Source organism: Phymastichus coffea, unplaced genomic scaffold, assembly GCF_024137745.1.
Source record: "Phymastichus coffea isolate CEN01 unplaced genomic scaffold, Cenicafe_Pcof_1.1 PCOF00087, whole genome shotgun sequence".
NCBI classification, from domain to species: Eukaryota; Metazoa; Arthropoda; class Insecta; order Hymenoptera; family Eulophidae; genus Phymastichus; species Phymastichus coffea.
In genome coordinates this window covers 226,169-242,690 of record NW_026706898.1, presented here as the reverse complement: position 1 = coordinate 242,690, position 16,522 = coordinate 226,169, and the positions used below count along the sequence as shown (strand labels likewise).

Sequence of the window (16,522 nt, the reverse complement as noted above, 5' to 3'; positions counted from 1 at the left end):
ACGTGGCTACGAGTTTACAGCTGGCCATTATGCAGCTAGTGCTGGTGGATATTGGTATGTAGCACTAAGCGTTTGGGCAACGAGTAATCGAGTAAAAGAAAATGAAGTCCAAGTGAATCATAGTGGACTTTGTTCAAGAAAGAAATTTTGTAATTGTTTATTGGTGTTTTCATCTTATTGAGAATGACAACAACAAAATCGTAGTTGAAAGTTTCTTGTTTGGAATGCTCTACTGTTTGTGATACTGATAAGACTAACGTTAGCTAGTTCAAGTGGGAAGCTTTGGTGTGGTGACTTGACTACTACTTATGCTTGCCATAAAAAAGCTGATTGTCATTTAATCGATTATAAGCTACTCACAATTTGATGAATGTCTGAAAGCGAATACGACTGTGCTGACGAATATACCGGCCTGATGGACGCTCACGTTGCAGCTGAGACTCGCACCAGCAGTGCATCTCTAGCAACAAAACGAAAAAAGGTTGTTCCAAAAGCGACAAGCAGCATCGAGGTAATTAGTGTTTTAATACTGATGTAATTTTTCGAAAAATAATCATACAACCTAATCAGTAAATATTTTTTCAAAACTTGCCACAGCTAGAAAATGGAGTCCCTGAAGTTCATATCGAAGATGGAAGTGGTAGAACAAGAAGTGAGCAACAACCACCAGGGCCGAATCCGCCAAGACATTCAGCAGATCCTAATGCTGAATTTGATGAAATGGAAGAAGAGCTGAAATATGGAGCTTCTCATGTTATAAAATTGTTCGTTCCTGTTTCCCTGTGTATGTTAGTTGTTGTAACAACAATCAGATCTATTAATTTTTATACTCAACCAGGAACTTATTTGTAAGTAATTTATACATATTTCTTAGATTCTTTAATGATACTAAGTAATAATAAAATATTGTCATTTAGAGTTTATACACCATTCCATGAAGAAACATTGAATGCAGGTACCAAAGCTTGGCAGGCTTTAGCCAATTCAATGATATTAATGGCGGTTGTCGTTGTTATGACTGTGATATTGATAGTTCTTTATAAATATAAATTTTATAAAACCATCCATTGCTGGTTAATAGCTAGTTCTTTGATATTACTATTTTTGTTCTCATCATTATACTGCGAGTAAGTGTAATAAATGAAATAATAAAAGTTTTTTGTTCATACTAAATAAAATTATTCTAAATATGAATAATAATTTTTAGAGAGGTATTTAAAGCTTACAACATACCACTGGATGTTATATCACTAGCTATTGGTCTATGGAATTTTGGTGTTGTTGGCATGGTGTGCATTCACTGGCAAGGCCCATTACCTTTGCAGCAAGCATACCTCATATTTATAGCTTCTTTAATGGCTCTTGTATTCATCAAATATTTACCAGAGTGGACTGCATGGTCTGTTTTGGCAGTAATCAGTATTTGGGGTAAGCAAATTATATTTCTACTATTTTATTCAAATTAGTACACTTACTAAACATCTGATTATTGGTCTTTACTCTCAAATATAGATTTGATTGCTGTATTAACACCAAAAGGCCCATTAAGAATACTAGTGGAAACTGCACAGGAGAGAAATGAGTCAATTTTTCCTGCATTGATCTATTCCTCTACCGTGATGTATGCTTTTACAATGAGTTTTACTGGATATGTAGCGGCAGCAACAATGACGAGCAACGACGGTACTGCAGGTGAAAGTATTTCATCACCGGCTAGAATCCCAACCAATCAAAATAATTCTGTAACCAGTGATACAGAAGATGGTGGGTTCACTAGAGAATGGGTGGAATCAAACGGTATCATTATAATTTTCTATTAGTTCACATTTTTTTAATAAATTGATACGTGCGTGAAAGTGTAGTTGCAATATCGCTGTAATTATTTTCAGCTGATCGAAGTGCGCGTCGAGTTCGAGAAGTCAGAGAAAATGCACAGGGCCCTCCACGAGGTACAGTTGAATTTGATTCATCACGGATGACTGATCAATCAATGACGATACAAGAAGAAAGAGGTATCAAACTCGGATTGGGTGATTTTATTTTTTATGGTGTTCTCGTGGGAAAAGCGTCGAGTTATGGTGATTGGAACACTACATTCGCTTGCTTCGTTGCGATTTTGATTGTGAGTAATCAAATAGCTCGTTCATCCTTTACTTTTGAAATTCAGTTTTTAATATAACTAATCAAAAAATATTTTTCAGGGATTATGTTTGACATTGTTGTTACTTGCGATCTTTAAAAAAGCTCTACCAGCCTTACCTATTTCAATAGCATTTGGCTTGATATTTTACTTTACAACCCGTTGTATTGTTGCTCCATTTGTAGATACTCTTGCTAGTAAACAAGCATTCATTTAATGTTTTCTTCATATAATACACTAGTATTTTTATTTATTAATTGAACATGTATGGAAATTGACATGAAGTATTTAAAAGACTTATAGTAATGAATAATTGACTACATATTACAATAGAAGTTCTCTAAATTTAGAAGCACCAAAGGATTTTGTTCTATTAAACGTAATGAAAAGACTGTTTTTTCCATCACGAAATATGTAACATCAATTCTAGATTTTTAAAATATTGTCTGAAAATATGACAAAATACTTTCAAAAATCTTTGTAAAACCTAAATTTGAATAAATGTTGGTTGTAGACACTTTTTCTTATAATGAGAGAGTAAGTTGATTATGTAAGATTAAAAAATTACATATTATATTTTAACAGTTTATTCTATATCATAGTTTACAGAAATTATTTCATCTGTTTTCATTTCATATAAAAAAGCATTTACGAAGTACCTCACGCGATAATGCACACTAAATGAGGTAAAACTTGTTCGGATTATTCATTCTTAAAATTATCCATTAACAGGCGGTGCGACAACAACTAATAACTCTTAACAAAACTATAATAATTAAAATGATAAAAATAATTTTAATCTGAAATTAATTTTGGAATTTGAAGAAGATAGCTTCATAAAAAATGTAACCTGCCGAAATCTCAGTCCGCTGTTTTGTTGAAATGATTACATAAAAATGCCGACAATGCTAGGTAATTTAGAGTACATTTACACAGCCATAAGAATATAATATTTGTAGCTCAAATTAGTACTCTATATTCTTGCCTATATATGTAATGCTTTAGCAAAGCACGATACTGCTTTGCAAAATACGCAAAGCGGTAGCTGCTTGTGAATTCTCTATAGATTTTTAGAGAAAATAAGCCTTTCCGTGATTATGCTTTTGGGATATGAATGTATTACTGCGGAAAACATTTTTCTTTGATTATCATTAATATTTCCCGTAGATCGTTATTACTGTAATATTTAAAGAATCATGACTGACAGATTCATTCAATTATATGCCCAGTATCGATATTGCTGCAAATATCTTTTAAGTTAACTGAATACTTTCATAAGCGTCTTCTGAACAAATTAACGTCTTATTCGAAACAAATAAATTGACATTTTCTCAAACGCTTGACTGTATATTAAAAATTTTTCTTCGTAAAATGGATATAAATTTAATAGCAACATTTCATATTCTTTACGAATAAATCTTCCCATAGTAATACTTAAAAAACACATAACTGAATAATTGTTCTGAACATTAATCTCTCTAGGCATTTGCTATCAATCATAAATATGTATTTAAAAGGTATCATACCTTTACGTAAGCATTATTTTGGAAGAAAAAAATAAATGTTGTACTTATTTCTTTTCGTGAAAACCTTATTGCGCTTATAAGCTGTCGATGTACCATTCTAATTTCACTCTTATCATTACTAGTGCTGTTCAATGAATTCACTAATATATAACTAATGGAATTTTAGTATCAATAATAACAATTTTCCATAAATGTATCTCTTTTTTTTCGTCATCTTGTAGTAAGTAAATTTAAAATTATCTATGTAAATCCATCAGAACTGCAAAGACAAGTAGTTCTTTGTTCATTAACTTATCACCTTTGGTATGTAATATACTATTCGCAACAGTCCTCTTTCAAATTTGCACTTTCATTAATGCTTACGTAACACGTTGTAAAAAATAATTGCACCTCAAAACGTACTAAGGGTGTCAATTATAAAAAAATTTGAAAGGTAATATAAATATCGCGCACTAAATGTTCATGCGAATCATCGACGAGTTTAACTAGTACCATATTTGCTGCTTTCGAAAGTGCCACGCCGGAAGAACGAGCTAAACTCTAGCAGCGATTGCTTGTCGATTTGGTTTAAATTGCCCTTAAATTTGTACAAAGGCTCGCAGCTAGGCAGTTCGGAGCACACTTGTATTAAACGACGTAAATATTCCTCGAGGCGTTTTCGACGCTGACGCGCAACCACTTCGTACCTGGCGAACACCTGCCTTGGAGGAAAACGAATACCTGATACCTAGAACAAACGTATTTATAATTTTTTGTTCACACGAAATCAGCGAAGTTAAAGCATGTATGTCTTTTACCTTGTTAGCATATTTCTGTCGCATCGAAACGTAGAGCTCTCTAAACCTCCTGTAACGGCGTAAAAGAGTCCAGCTGTCATCGGCCGCGACGACGCGCACTTCGTATTCATAATGACTGGAGGTTCCGGCACCGCGAATCACGTATGACGGCACGCTGATGATCAAATTAACGATGCTGTCAGCGTCGTTCTCATTGGATATGAGTGACGGCAGCGAACGCGTTATCGTGAGAGCGTACGGGCTCGTCAAACGGTCGCCTCGGTTTTGACTCTGTAACAGTGACAAGTGTATTAGTTATTAGTTGTGTTTACCGTTGATTTTTCAATTGAACTTGAGCGATGATCACTCTTACCGTAAGATACACAGAGGAGTAGCCCCTGATCTGCGGTACTCTGGCGACGCAGCCTCGACGAGAGTGTTGATTGCCTTCGTCGTCGTTCGACGATCTCGACCTGACATACGACCTCGGCATGAAATTTGATAAATTATTTGTGCTGTTGCAGAACGACTGGTTTTGTTCTGTCGTCGCGTCTCTTCCTTTTTCATCACTGCACTGTTCTGCTAATAGGTCTCTCGGCAGTCTTTCGCAGCTGTCGTTCAATATGGTCGATGATGAGTCGTCCCCTATTTGGCTACTACAATTGCGCTCTCGTTCGAGAAGCAATACCTCGAGTTCGATCTGTTGACGCTGCAGATCTTGCAAGGCAGCGATTTGTCGATTAAGCTCGTCTTTAGACGGTGGACTCGCTTCCAGGCACTTCATCACGAGCATTCGCTGCCGAGCAATCTTCTGATTGAGTCTTTTCATTGTCTGGCTGCTTTTCAGCACTGATTCCTCGGAGTGAAGCTGAGAGTTGTCGGTGTCTATCGCCGAGTCGTTCACGTGATTTTCCATAGGGGCGGATGAAGATGAATTGGTCTGCAAGGAAACATTAAAATGATCAATACTCTCGTCTGATTATGAAAGCTCTCGTTCGAATGAAAAATAATGAAAAATATCAAAGAACCTCTGTTGTGTTTCCGGCAGAATCAGCGTCGACTCCGTCAAACTTGGATTCGGAGGTTCTCTTAAATTCTTTAATTTCATCAGTGGATGTTTTAAAAACTAAATTATTGTCATTATCCTCGTTGTTATCTTTGACATCAGCAGACTCCTTTTCCTCCTTCCTACCCTTACACTCGAGCTCGGCACTAAGAAACTGATCCGGTGGCGAGTCTGCGGCCGCGGTGTGAAAAGTGTCTAGGCCACTTTCTGCGGTGTCGATGGAATTTGAGAGATCAGGATACATGAGGTTCAAAGCAGCGGCGAGTTTACGCTTCCGGTTGTAATTCTCATCGTCCTCAAGACCGTTCGGCAACTGGTCCATGCTGGAAAGCATCTCGTCGCTGCTCGTCGAATGCGCGTCCGGAGATGCTGGTAGCGCGCGTCTGAGATTCAGAGACAGGCTACGCTTGCGTCGGAGGATTTCGTCCAATTGCTCTTGTGAACGCGCTGCTAAAAAGATCTTTTTGTCGGTCAGGCCTTCCAGTTGCAACTAATATTCAAAGAAATATTTATTGAACTTGGGGGCATTAGAAAGCTGTGCGTGACTTGGAAGTGACACTCACATTGCTGATTTCCTGTTGTCTTTCGCCAAGCTCCGACAATTCTTCATCCATTTTGTCGATCCTACTTTGGTGCTCGTTCAGCGTTCTTATTTTCTTCCGGAGTTCCTGCTCAAGCTCCGCAAGTTCTTTCTAATATTTCGAAAACCAAAGTGTCATCATTCGTTTCTTTGCAAAATTGATGTTTGGTTGAAAAGGTAACTTACGCTGTAGTTAGCAAACTTTTTTGTGGCGTTGGCTGATTTATCATCGTTTAGACTCGACCAAGACTCGGGCAAGCTACCATCACTTGCAGCTCCTTCATCAGTCTGGAAAATAAAAGGATCCCTTTAGAAGTGATATCGCGACACGCGAGTCAACTAAAATTATTGTTAGGAATAGTGCGTTCGCGTGAATTTTTTAAGCGTGAGCATGATGATAGGACAGCTCTTCGAAAAACATTATAAATTACTCCTTAAGATTTATACTTCGTGTTATTCTCAGACTAGTCACGTGAAAGAAGTTTTGCCGAAGCTTTTCTGATTTGTTATTTGCTGATCCGTTTCTATTTTGGCGCATTAAAACAGAACCATTCATTACCTGTTCTGATGTCCGTTGTTGGCTCTGCGAGCGGTTTTGTGCATTCATGAACTCTTGGTACTGACGATGCTTGGATTGCAGAGTGGTACGAAGAGAGGCGACTTCCCTACACAAACTTTCTACCTAGCCACACACACACACACCCAAATAATAAAATACGTAATAAAATCAAAGTAAAAAGAGAACTTGAAGAAATTAATGACGAATGAGAAGTATAATTAACGCCCAGCAAATGAAGGCATCGATGGCAAATTAATAACCATAACATGTACGTAGTGCATTTTAATTTTTTTTGGATAAAACAATAATATGATGTTTATCATTCTTAAGGTGTGTCGATGTGTATAAAATAACAATATTTCTACTATTCACTGTTGTTGGTCAAAGGTCACTGTTTAATATCACGAACAGTGAGAATTATAACAAAATGATTCATTACAAGCATACATGAAATGATATATCATACGAAGCGACAGTTAACATGCTACTTTAAGTGCGTTTAACACGGAGAAATTAGTTTTCATGAGGCTATATTTTTTTCAACTAATGTCGTTAAAAAAAATGTATTGTCGAGTGAAGAAAACTTTTCTCCATGCAGTGCTCCTTGCGAATAACCAAGTGCCAATCAGTGTCGGAGAGATATTTCATGTGAAATTATATCTGAACAAAAAAATGAAGAAAAATAAAGCTTTACAAAGATGTCGCTTAGCTTTGCGCCTTACCTGCAAGACTTGCGCTAGAGCGCTGGACGTCTCGCCATCGTATCCCTTTCATTTTCATTTTCATTTTTTTTGTTTTATAATAGTTGTTCAGTCATAAAGGTTACAATTTTCATTTTTTATACATTGCCAAAAATAATGATGTTACATTGTCGCAATCCATGTCACATCCCACACGAGGATTTTATTCACCAGAGAGAATGATAGAGCATGAGAGAAAACAAAAATTCACAGTATATTTGTGATCAATTGCTAAAGCAAGTTAATTGAAAGTTATTGGAGTTTGTTAACATAAATTAACGTCGCGTTAGTTACAAATAATAATGTGCGTATTAGCTTGATTGTAAGCTATTCAAGTCGTAGACCAGTCAATGAGCATCAATGATTTCAAATTAAAAAAACAATGGAACAAAAATAGTTATCGGCAAAGAAAGAGATGCAAGTAAGTCATCTGTTACCGACTAAATAATTTTACACAGACAGATTAATGTTTTAATGGCTAATTATTATAAAATTACTATGCGCATGTACAAATCTATTGTATATCTTACCTTGATTTTACAAACTTCATGCTCTGTCAAAAAAATTTTGTTTGCTCCTAAATTTTACAACACAAACTATTTATTGGCTTCATAGCCAAAATGAAAATTTATTTAAGATTATTCAGCCAGTAAACAGGTGAATCTTACGTTCTTCTAATTTAACTATTACAGGGTTAGGTACTACGGAAAAATTGAAGAAAAATGATGAAAAAATGGCGAGCGGATATTATTGAGAAAGAAAAATTAGAAATGTTCAACCAAGACCAATGTTTATAGGAAAAAATTTATTAATCAACAGTATACTTGTATATATTGTGTTTTCAATATGTTTGCGTGTAAAGATATAATATTAATCATAACAATAAATTTCCTTTTGTTCGCATAACAAAACCCACGAACATTTTAATACAAGATGCGTATGTAACTATTATATTTACACGTCGTATTTCTTTTTTAAAATTGATACACAGTCAACTTGCTTGTTGTCTTATTCACATTTCTTGGAATAATAAGACGTTTCTCTCTCTCTCTCTCTCTCTCTCTCTCTCTCTCTCTCTCTCTCTCTCTCTCTCTCTCTCTCTCTCTCTCTCTCTCTCTCTCTCTCTCTCATGTAAGGTCCGGCAGTACCATCGTCTTAACTCAAACACGCGTTATAATGGCAGTTAGAGGCACATCGTTATTACTAGCTAATCAAAAATACTATTACCACTAGACAAAAATAAACTGTATCTCTCAAAAGTACAAAACTGATCGCATTGTACTCTTAAACATTATAAAAATACTTTACGGCTTTCATATTAAATAACGAAAAGCCCTAGTAACGTTAAAATGATCTATGTATTAAACTCTATTGCACATTAAAACAAGTTCAATGCCTACATCGTAGTTATTCCCGTTATTCTCTTACAATCAAGCATCTAATACTCATTAGTGATACTGTATTACAGCACAGTACTCAAGTCTGTCGTGAACTTGTTAAATGCGTAATCATTCGATATACATATCAACAATTTGCCTTAGCTAAAACCTCGATTAGGGGGTAATTTTGTACGAATTTCTGTAAATCGAAAACAACTGTTACAACAAGTTATTCGTATTTCAATTCTCAGCAACATTTTCCTTTCAAAAAATGACCAAGAGTTTGTAGAATATTGGTGGATCAAAAATTATGAACAATTTGAACGCATGCTTATGAGGATATTTACAGTTGCAAGAAAACTTTTGGAAAAATGGAATTTGCGCGATGACCAATTGGGAGAACTTTAATTTCTCGGTACATAGATTTTTATGCACAATAATAGACTGCTTTAGTAACCACGATAAATTTAGTCTTTCGGTATCAGAGTTAAAAATGTCTTTGAAAATCGTTGAGTTATTGAGAACGTTGAAGGAAAGCTTGATAAAGTTAGTAAAAACTTGCGACGAATCAGTCCAAAGTAGTCACAGTCATTAGAGGAGCCATCGAGTGAAAGAAAATAAAGGCAAACGAGTATATAACGCGACGAGTGGCCAGGGGGGGCGGGGGTTCGGTCACATGTCAAGGGGGCAAACGTGCGAGTAGATGATGATATTGCCGGAGAGACAGATGAGTACGGCAAGTGCGACGAGGATCAGGTAAAACTGGTGCTTGAGCTTGACCGAGATAAGGCCTAAATGCGGAGCGGTTGTCGACGGGTCCATGTCATCACTTACTTGGGTCATCTCGTCACGGCGCTCTTGCTCGAGCAGCTGGCGGCGTTGACGCAGCTCGCGTTGCCTGCGCTCCAAGGCGGCAATGCCCTCGGCCCACTCGCGCCACTGCGCACCCCACTCCCTTTCCAGCTCGCGCTGCGCCTCCTTCAAAGCCTCGCGCCTGGCTGTCCACCGTTCTTCTCGTTCCTCTTGTTCTCGCTGTCATCGATAGTAAAAACATTGCACTCTCGTGAAAACAAGACTTCCTATTGACTCGATTCGACGACTCGAGAACGCACCTTAAAGTCCTCCTTTTCCTTGATGAGGGCTGCTTTCTGCTGCTCGAGTTCCTCGAGGGCTCCCAGGTCTTCGCTTGAGTTCAACAGGTTGTCGCTGGAGCTCGACGCGTGCAAATCCGAGACGCTCCAACTGAGCAGCGACAGCCTCGATAGATTGACCACAGCTGACTGGAGGTTGCCGTTACCGAGGCCACCCTCTTTGCGCAACTTGGCCGCCTCGGCCGGGTCGTTGTAGCGGAACATGTTGTTACGACCCAGCAGAATGATGCAACCTTGCGACAGACGCGTGGGCTTGTCAAGCTGCGCTGTGTTGATCCAACAGTGGGGCGACCGCGGGTGCAATGTCGCGACACCACTCTCCAGCTCTAGCACGCAGTGTTCGGGCTCTACGTCAACTCCTGTTAGCACAATGTCCTGGGAAACAAGAAGCCAGCCATTCGACGTTGAAAGAGCGAGAGGGAGCGAGACTGCGCGGACTTGTACCTGCGGGGTGGCAGCTTCTTCGGTGCCGACCAGTGTCTTGCCCTCTTTCAGATGATAGAGCGTGACGCCAGTACTGAGTAGGTCATCGTCAATGCCCACGAGATGAGGCATCTCCGAATCGAGTACCACGCCAACGCCGCTTTTACGCAGCCCGAGGGCGCGTTGCTCCGACAAGATTTTCTGCGTCTCTCGCCACTTCTCCGCCCATTCCTCCGTCAGCACTTTCTCTTGCTCCTGTTTCTCGTGGATCTGCGCGAGCAGGACCTGCGGCTTCTCGATGCTCTGCGGCCATTATTCATGAAAACGATGCATTGTTCGAAGGTTAAACACGTAAGCAGCCTCGAATTACCGGCAATAGAAGGGTGACGATCGACCAAGTGTACACGGATAAGAGAAAAAGACCTTTGTCGTTTGGTCGATCACCGAACAGTGCGGTAAACACTCCCAACCCGAGCCCGAGCCAATGTCTAAAGAAATCTATTAATATACACGGGCGGCAACGCGCAGCAAAAAAGCCAACGAAAGCTGCTCGCGTTTCTTTTTCCGTTCTTTCTCGTGTCGCTCGCTGTGATCCGTTGACCCCCTCGCGGCATTAGCCGACTGCCCCGGTCGTTCAGGCCCCAGAAATAATACTCACGACGTCTTTGCCAATGAGCGACTTGAGCTTCTGTATCTCGTCTCGCAGCTCTCTGATCAGCTTGACGTTGGGGTCCTCGTTGATGGTCGGTTTATTGATGATGTTCTTGGCACGATTCGCGTACCTCAGCGTACTCAATGTCTCGCCGTAATTGCAATCGGCTGGACTGATGGCCGCGATCATTATAGTCTTGGCATTGCCTCCGAGAGAGTCTTTGAGCAGCCAGGTGAGAACGCTGTCGCGGTACGGAATAAAGATGCTGCGTCTGGATGAGTTGGAGTCCGTGGAAGAGCTGAACTCGGCGAGGGCCGATATAACCGAGCCTAGAGTCACCAGGGATTTGTTGATGTGTGCTCCTTCTTTTAGACGCTGACCCGTGGCCCCGGTGGCATTGGCTCGCTCACTGTAATTCCGACAAGTTTTCTCTTTGACAATGTCAAGGCCCTAGAAGCTAGAGAGGGATGACTGACCTGCCAGCCAGGTCGACGAGGTGCACCTTCGAGACGGTCTCGGATGGCATGTTATTTTCGTTGAAGCCAGCCTGCACGAAGGTGATGGTGAAGATGGCGTGGCTCCTGCTGCTCACGTCGTTCATGTTTGTGCTGGCCGTCGTTCTGTGCGTGTTTCCCCTCACCATGCATTCCTGCAAATTGCCTTCGTCTCATGGTCCGGCGGATTCTCGGTGAGCGGCAGCGACTCACCTGAATGTCCGAATAATCGTAGACTAGATGACTGGAGAGATCCTGTACGTAGGGGCCGCGTTTCGGATGCTCCCTGACCCTGAGCGAATGCGACATGGTTTGATCGGGCCTCAGTAAGTCTCGCACACGCTCGTTGTGGATCTCCAGGAAGGACACTTCCGTCCTGTAAGACGCGCCGCCCTCTTTGCCAGCCGCCATTCGCGAGAAGAGAGTCTTGCAGATACGCGGTATCAATCCCTGAGATTCCTGCTTTCACAAAGAGTCTTTTTTCTTTTCGCTGGAACGCTACGCACTTGTCGACTGAACCTCCAAAGTACTTGGTGCGCAGAGAGGCAGCTCGAAACGATAATTTCAGTTGCTGTCGCGTACGCGATCATTGAACAGAACTGAACTTGGTGCGCTTTCTTTGAACGTTCTCGACTATGAACTACAACTGTGCATAACTGGACGTGACCGAGAGTTAAGTTCGCTCGGCTGCCAGGCAAAGCCTAATGCGTAAACCGCGCGAGCTCAATAAAGGCGGTCTTTAGCCAAGGTGCCGCTGCTGTACAGAGAAGTAAGAAGCAGAGAGATACTCACAGGCGAACCCATCATCGTAAAAGTCTTTCCGGAACCCGTCTGACCGTAAGCGAACACGCAGGCATTGTATCCCTCAAAGGCACTTTCTATAACTTCCGTTCCGAGATCGTAAAAGACCTGTAACAGAGAGAAAGAGCAAACAGGTCACATCCGATGACGCTCGCAAAGTCCAGTCGATTTCGGTTGGCCGTGCTAAAATTGAAAGGTCGACCGATCGAATTGCGAGACCAGTTCAACTCTGCCGCTCGGCCGCTAAACGTCTGCATGCAATCTAAATTACCTCTTCCTGCGAGGCGTAATTGTCGTCGGCATCGTCGAACGACCAGTACGAGTGGTCGAAGGTGAAGTCCTTGTATTTCTCCCGGTCGACGTCCCTGTTGGCGCTGCTCGGGGTCTGCAACGTAATCAGACGGCGGAACAAAATTGAGGCTTCATTCGTCATTCATTTTTCAAGGATTCATTCATTCGGCGCGTTCCTTTCGTAGCTTTGCCGGGCGTCGTCACCGAATCACGCACGTACTCCGACGCCACGAGTCTACCAGTGCTGCCATAATAGGAGGCCCATCCGCTACGTCGCCCTGCTCGAATGGGCGATGCATCGTGCCCGCGCAACGTTTGTTCCTCAGCGAAGGAAGTCTGTGAATGTGCTTTTCTTATGAGTTCAAGGAGGCGACGTAGCGATCGATGAATATTCAATGTTCGTCACCATTTGTCGGCTTTCATCGAGCTCTTGCAATTTGCAACTGGATAAAAGTATACGTGGAAATATAACGGCATTGTGTCGTCATATTGTCTCCCGGTTCGTTCGCTTCAGTTATCGCGAGCACAATGAATTCACGAATCCTTTCACTAAGCTTTCAATCAGTTCTCGTTCGCAGCTCGCTAATTATTCTAAGGCAAGGAACGTTATTTCTTCTCCAAAGCAAAATAGCTTATCACGTGTGCAAAATCGCAATTGCTTTTCCTTGCTAATGGCCCGCTATAAAAATCAGGTGTGGTCGAACGTAACTCGCAGTCAACGAATGCCAGACTCGACATAGCGAGAACGCGCTAAGAAGAAAAAGAAAGAGATTTGGCGCGCGTCTCCGTCTCGCCAGTGTTCGCCCGAGTGTTCGTCGTCGATTTAGAAAGGGCAGACAAGCAAACGGAAGAAGAAGTAGCAGCAGCTAAGTAATCTAGCAGACGCGTGGCGGAGGAGGAGCGTGTAATATATTGTAAGAAGCGGCGCTCCTAATTACAGCTTGGCAGACTTTTCTTGCCACTAAGACTCAATCGATAGGTCGGTGTCACCGTGATGTATAAGAGTTCTGTTCTGCCCACGACGTGCTTTTCTTCTATCAAAAATATCGATCGGATGCAAAGTGCACACGCCTGAGACGGAATTCTGTTGGCCCACATCTGCTGTCTACCGATCTTCTTTTTCTCCTTGGTTTTTTTCGTCTTTCAATCTCGAAAGACCGATCATTGCAAATCTACGCGGTACAATTACAAGTTCACGGCTATCGTACGCGTGTCATTGGGACATTATTATGTCGAACGACAGCTGCGCCGTGCCACGTAAATGATCTACTCGCGAAAAAAGCGTTGGCCGAATCTCTGCTAACTTTTCACATCTGCCGAGTATTTAAATAATTACCACTTGACGCACGCGTCGTTCAGAATTACTCTTCTCCAAAGTGCTCCGCGAATATCCGCAGTGGACGAGTGATGGACGATAAAACGACAAAAGCCTGCACTCCGTTTTGCTCCCGCCTGAGCAAACTCCTGCGCAAACACAAGGCCAATGGGCACGGGCAAAAAGTCTTCCGCGTGTAATGTTCGGTGGAACACTTGAAAAATGGCATGTGGCTGTTTGGTTCGCAAAAACAAACAGGGAATAAGAAGAAAAAGAGCGAAGCAGGTCGAGCGTCACGCTTGCCTGCGGACATCCGTGGATCTGTGCATTGGGTTGACGAACGCGGAGGAGCTCGTTAACGATATTTCAAGCAATAGTTGGCACTTGTCGTGAACGTGCGTCGCTCACGCCAGGCCGAGCTTCATCGGTTCCCGAGGAGCGCCGTAATGTGGCATTCGCTTAACAAAGTCGGACAAATACATTACCTTGGTATTGAAGATCCGAGTTCGCTTGGTATCCATTTGAACGACGAGCTTCGCGTTCATCGCCAGCTCCCTGCAAAGGAAAACAAGGTTCAGGCACAACGAGCGCGCGAAGCGACGCGCGCGAGTTGGTTGTTTGGCTTAAAATTTTTTGTTGCCGAGCGAATGATTATTTTTCTCGAGCTAGAAAGGCGTGGACGCGTGCGCACGCTATGCGCGAACTGCCCGGCGAAAGACAAAGGAAAAGAGACGATAAGCCGGATGAAAATGCGCTTCCAATCCACTCTCGCGTCCAAAGGGTGCCCGTTAACACGAGAAAAGTCTACGGGCAGTGAGCTACGCCCGAAGAAAATGCCTGTGCGTGAAAATTTCACGGACTTGGCTTTGTACGTCGAGTCGATCGTTTTTCCTGGAAGATGACCGATTGCGATAGGGACTGTACATCCGCTACATTCCATAGTAGCGCCTCTCCGTCTCTCTCTCTCTCTCTCTCTCTCTCTCTCTCGCGCGCGCTGATAACTAAGGAGTCTGTTACGAGTCCAAGTGTAACTTTGACTGTTGCAGTTGACGTAGGAAAGATACATTGAAACTCGAAAAAACAGAGAGATTCCGCTACTCCGTTCGCCGATTATTAATCGACATAACAATGTTCCGTTTGTCAACACGCGAAAACTGCATCGACGATCTCGAATCACTATCTATTGGTCATTTTTTTTAATCTTCGCTATCTACTCTCGAGTCAACCATCGAATGACCTTTTGTATGAGTTCAAGTATTGGTCTGGTTTGCAATCGTAATTAGCTTCTTCTGCGAACGACGTCGGCAGTACGTTATTGCCCAATAAATATATTGTTTTAACGAGACGCTGTCAAAGAGCCGTGCGAAAGACAGCCTAGTGATATATAGATTGTCGACTCGGAAATCGATTTCGGAGATTGGCTCTTCGTAAACCGCGCGTAAAAAAGAGAAACGAGCGCGAAGACGGCCTACGTGAATCGCTGTCAGCGCCAACCGAACGACCGATAAGAACGTAAACAAAGCAGGCCAAACGGCATCCGTCAGGACTATTGCGTGCACCCACGGGAGCCTCGCCGTTATACGTCGTTTATCACGTGCTTGCGTATGCGCGGAAAAAGGGAGCAGGCTTGGTCGCGCGAAATAAGGAGAAGGGGCAAAACGGTCGATTGGACCACTCGTGGAAGCATCTCGGTAATGCTAGACGAACCTCTTGTTGAAGGGTCGAACCCTCACGGCCACTTTGACCGAAGCCATATCGACGGCCCGCACGGAGGTCGCTGCGAAGAATGGAGGTTCTAGGACGCGTGTCCTGACCGCCTGCCCGTCGTCGTAGTGTCCTCTGTCTGCAGCTGCAGGCTGTGCACGCCCGGCCTCCAGTTCGTCCAAGTTGGCATGTTACACTGGTCACGGCGCACTTGTCACACTCCTCTTGGCAGAACACTGCACGCACTAGCCAGAGCTGCGACGCGAAACGACACTCGAGTGTCGCGAGCAGAGCGACTACTGCGCGCTGGTGGCGACCGCCGGAGTCAGACGGCCAGCCTGGTCGAGACTGTCGAAAGGAAAAGTCCCGCTGCTGCGCATGCGCTCCGTGCGTGCAGCTGGAGTAGGCACTTGGGCAGCTGCTACGTCTCGTGAGCCTTTGTGCGCAGACCAGGTCACCGTACGCTGAAACACGTATAAAGAATACAGCGCTTCGTAACGCGTAGCACGATTAGATCGGTCGTGCGTGGGCACGAATCAGCCGGACCCCATTGCCAATTCACGGCAGCTATGGATGATCTTTTTTTGTCAGCGCGTCACATGCGTCACGTGCGTCTCGTGCGTTTCGTGCGTTTCGTGCGTTTTGCAAAGCACCATGTTGCGCAACTAGTGTCGCAAGTGCAGCTTTCCTGTACGTCGTCGCGTTGCAAGTTTGCATTTTTTATAGATTGCAATCGAATACGCAAAGCAAGCACGGCTCTTGCCTGCACTTGTTTGGCGAGCTGCGAACAAGTGACTCGAGTTGCCGAAAGGGCCAGCGACGCAGTCGGACTCGACGCGGCAGCGTCGACGCCCAACGGAACGAGGAAAACGCGCTGCGTTGCAATGATGCGACTGGAAGCGTCGCCTCGTTGACTCCGCGGGCA

The 16,522-nt window shown here is 42.9% G+C and overlaps 2 protein-coding genes across 3 annotated transcripts; one reads left to right on the top strand and one right to left on the bottom strand.

Annotated features, from left to right (window-relative positions):
* Window positions 1-54: 54 nt before the first annotated feature.
* On the top strand, window positions 55-2,660 carry LOC131669190 (presenilin-1). Its single transcript, XM_058943899.1, has 7 exons — window positions 55-511; window positions 598-848; window positions 918-1,127; window positions 1,208-1,428; window positions 1,513-1,797; window positions 1,890-2,122; window positions 2,202-2,660. Exons 1-7 carry the CDS (start codon window positions 371-373, stop codon window positions 2,355-2,357), a joined length of 1,497 nt encoding a protein of 498 aa, XP_058799882.1. The 5' UTR covers window positions 55-370; the 3' UTR covers window positions 2,358-2,660.
* A 54-nt stretch (window positions 2,661-2,714) lies between these two features.
* Window positions 2,715-16,054, bottom strand: LOC131669188 (kinesin-like protein Klp98A). Of its 2 annotated transcripts, XM_058943896.1 has the most exons (17): window positions 15,601-16,054; window positions 14,379-14,448; window positions 12,559-12,672; window positions 12,279-12,395; window positions 11,700-11,945; window positions 11,469-11,641; window positions 10,999-11,401; window positions 10,362-10,643; window positions 9,879-10,292; window positions 9,601-9,798; window positions 6,648-6,770; window positions 6,275-6,376; window positions 6,072-6,200; window positions 5,471-5,998; window positions 4,816-5,382; window positions 4,464-4,733; window positions 2,715-4,393 (listed from the first exon to the last, which is right to left on the bottom strand). In XM_058943896.1, the coding sequence occupies exons 1-17, from the start codon at window positions 15,645-15,647 to the stop codon at window positions 4,148-4,150; spliced, it is 4,029 nt and encodes a 1,342-aa protein (XP_058799879.1). In that variant the 5' UTR covers window positions 15,648-16,054; the 3' UTR covers window positions 2,715-4,147. The 2 variants fall into 2 exon arrangements, with proteins under 2 accessions (XP_058799879.1, XP_058799880.1); XM_058943897.1 differs by lacking the exon at window positions 6,648-6,770 and having other exon boundaries at window positions 15,601-16,053.
* Between the last annotated feature and the right edge of the window lie 468 nt (window positions 16,055-16,522).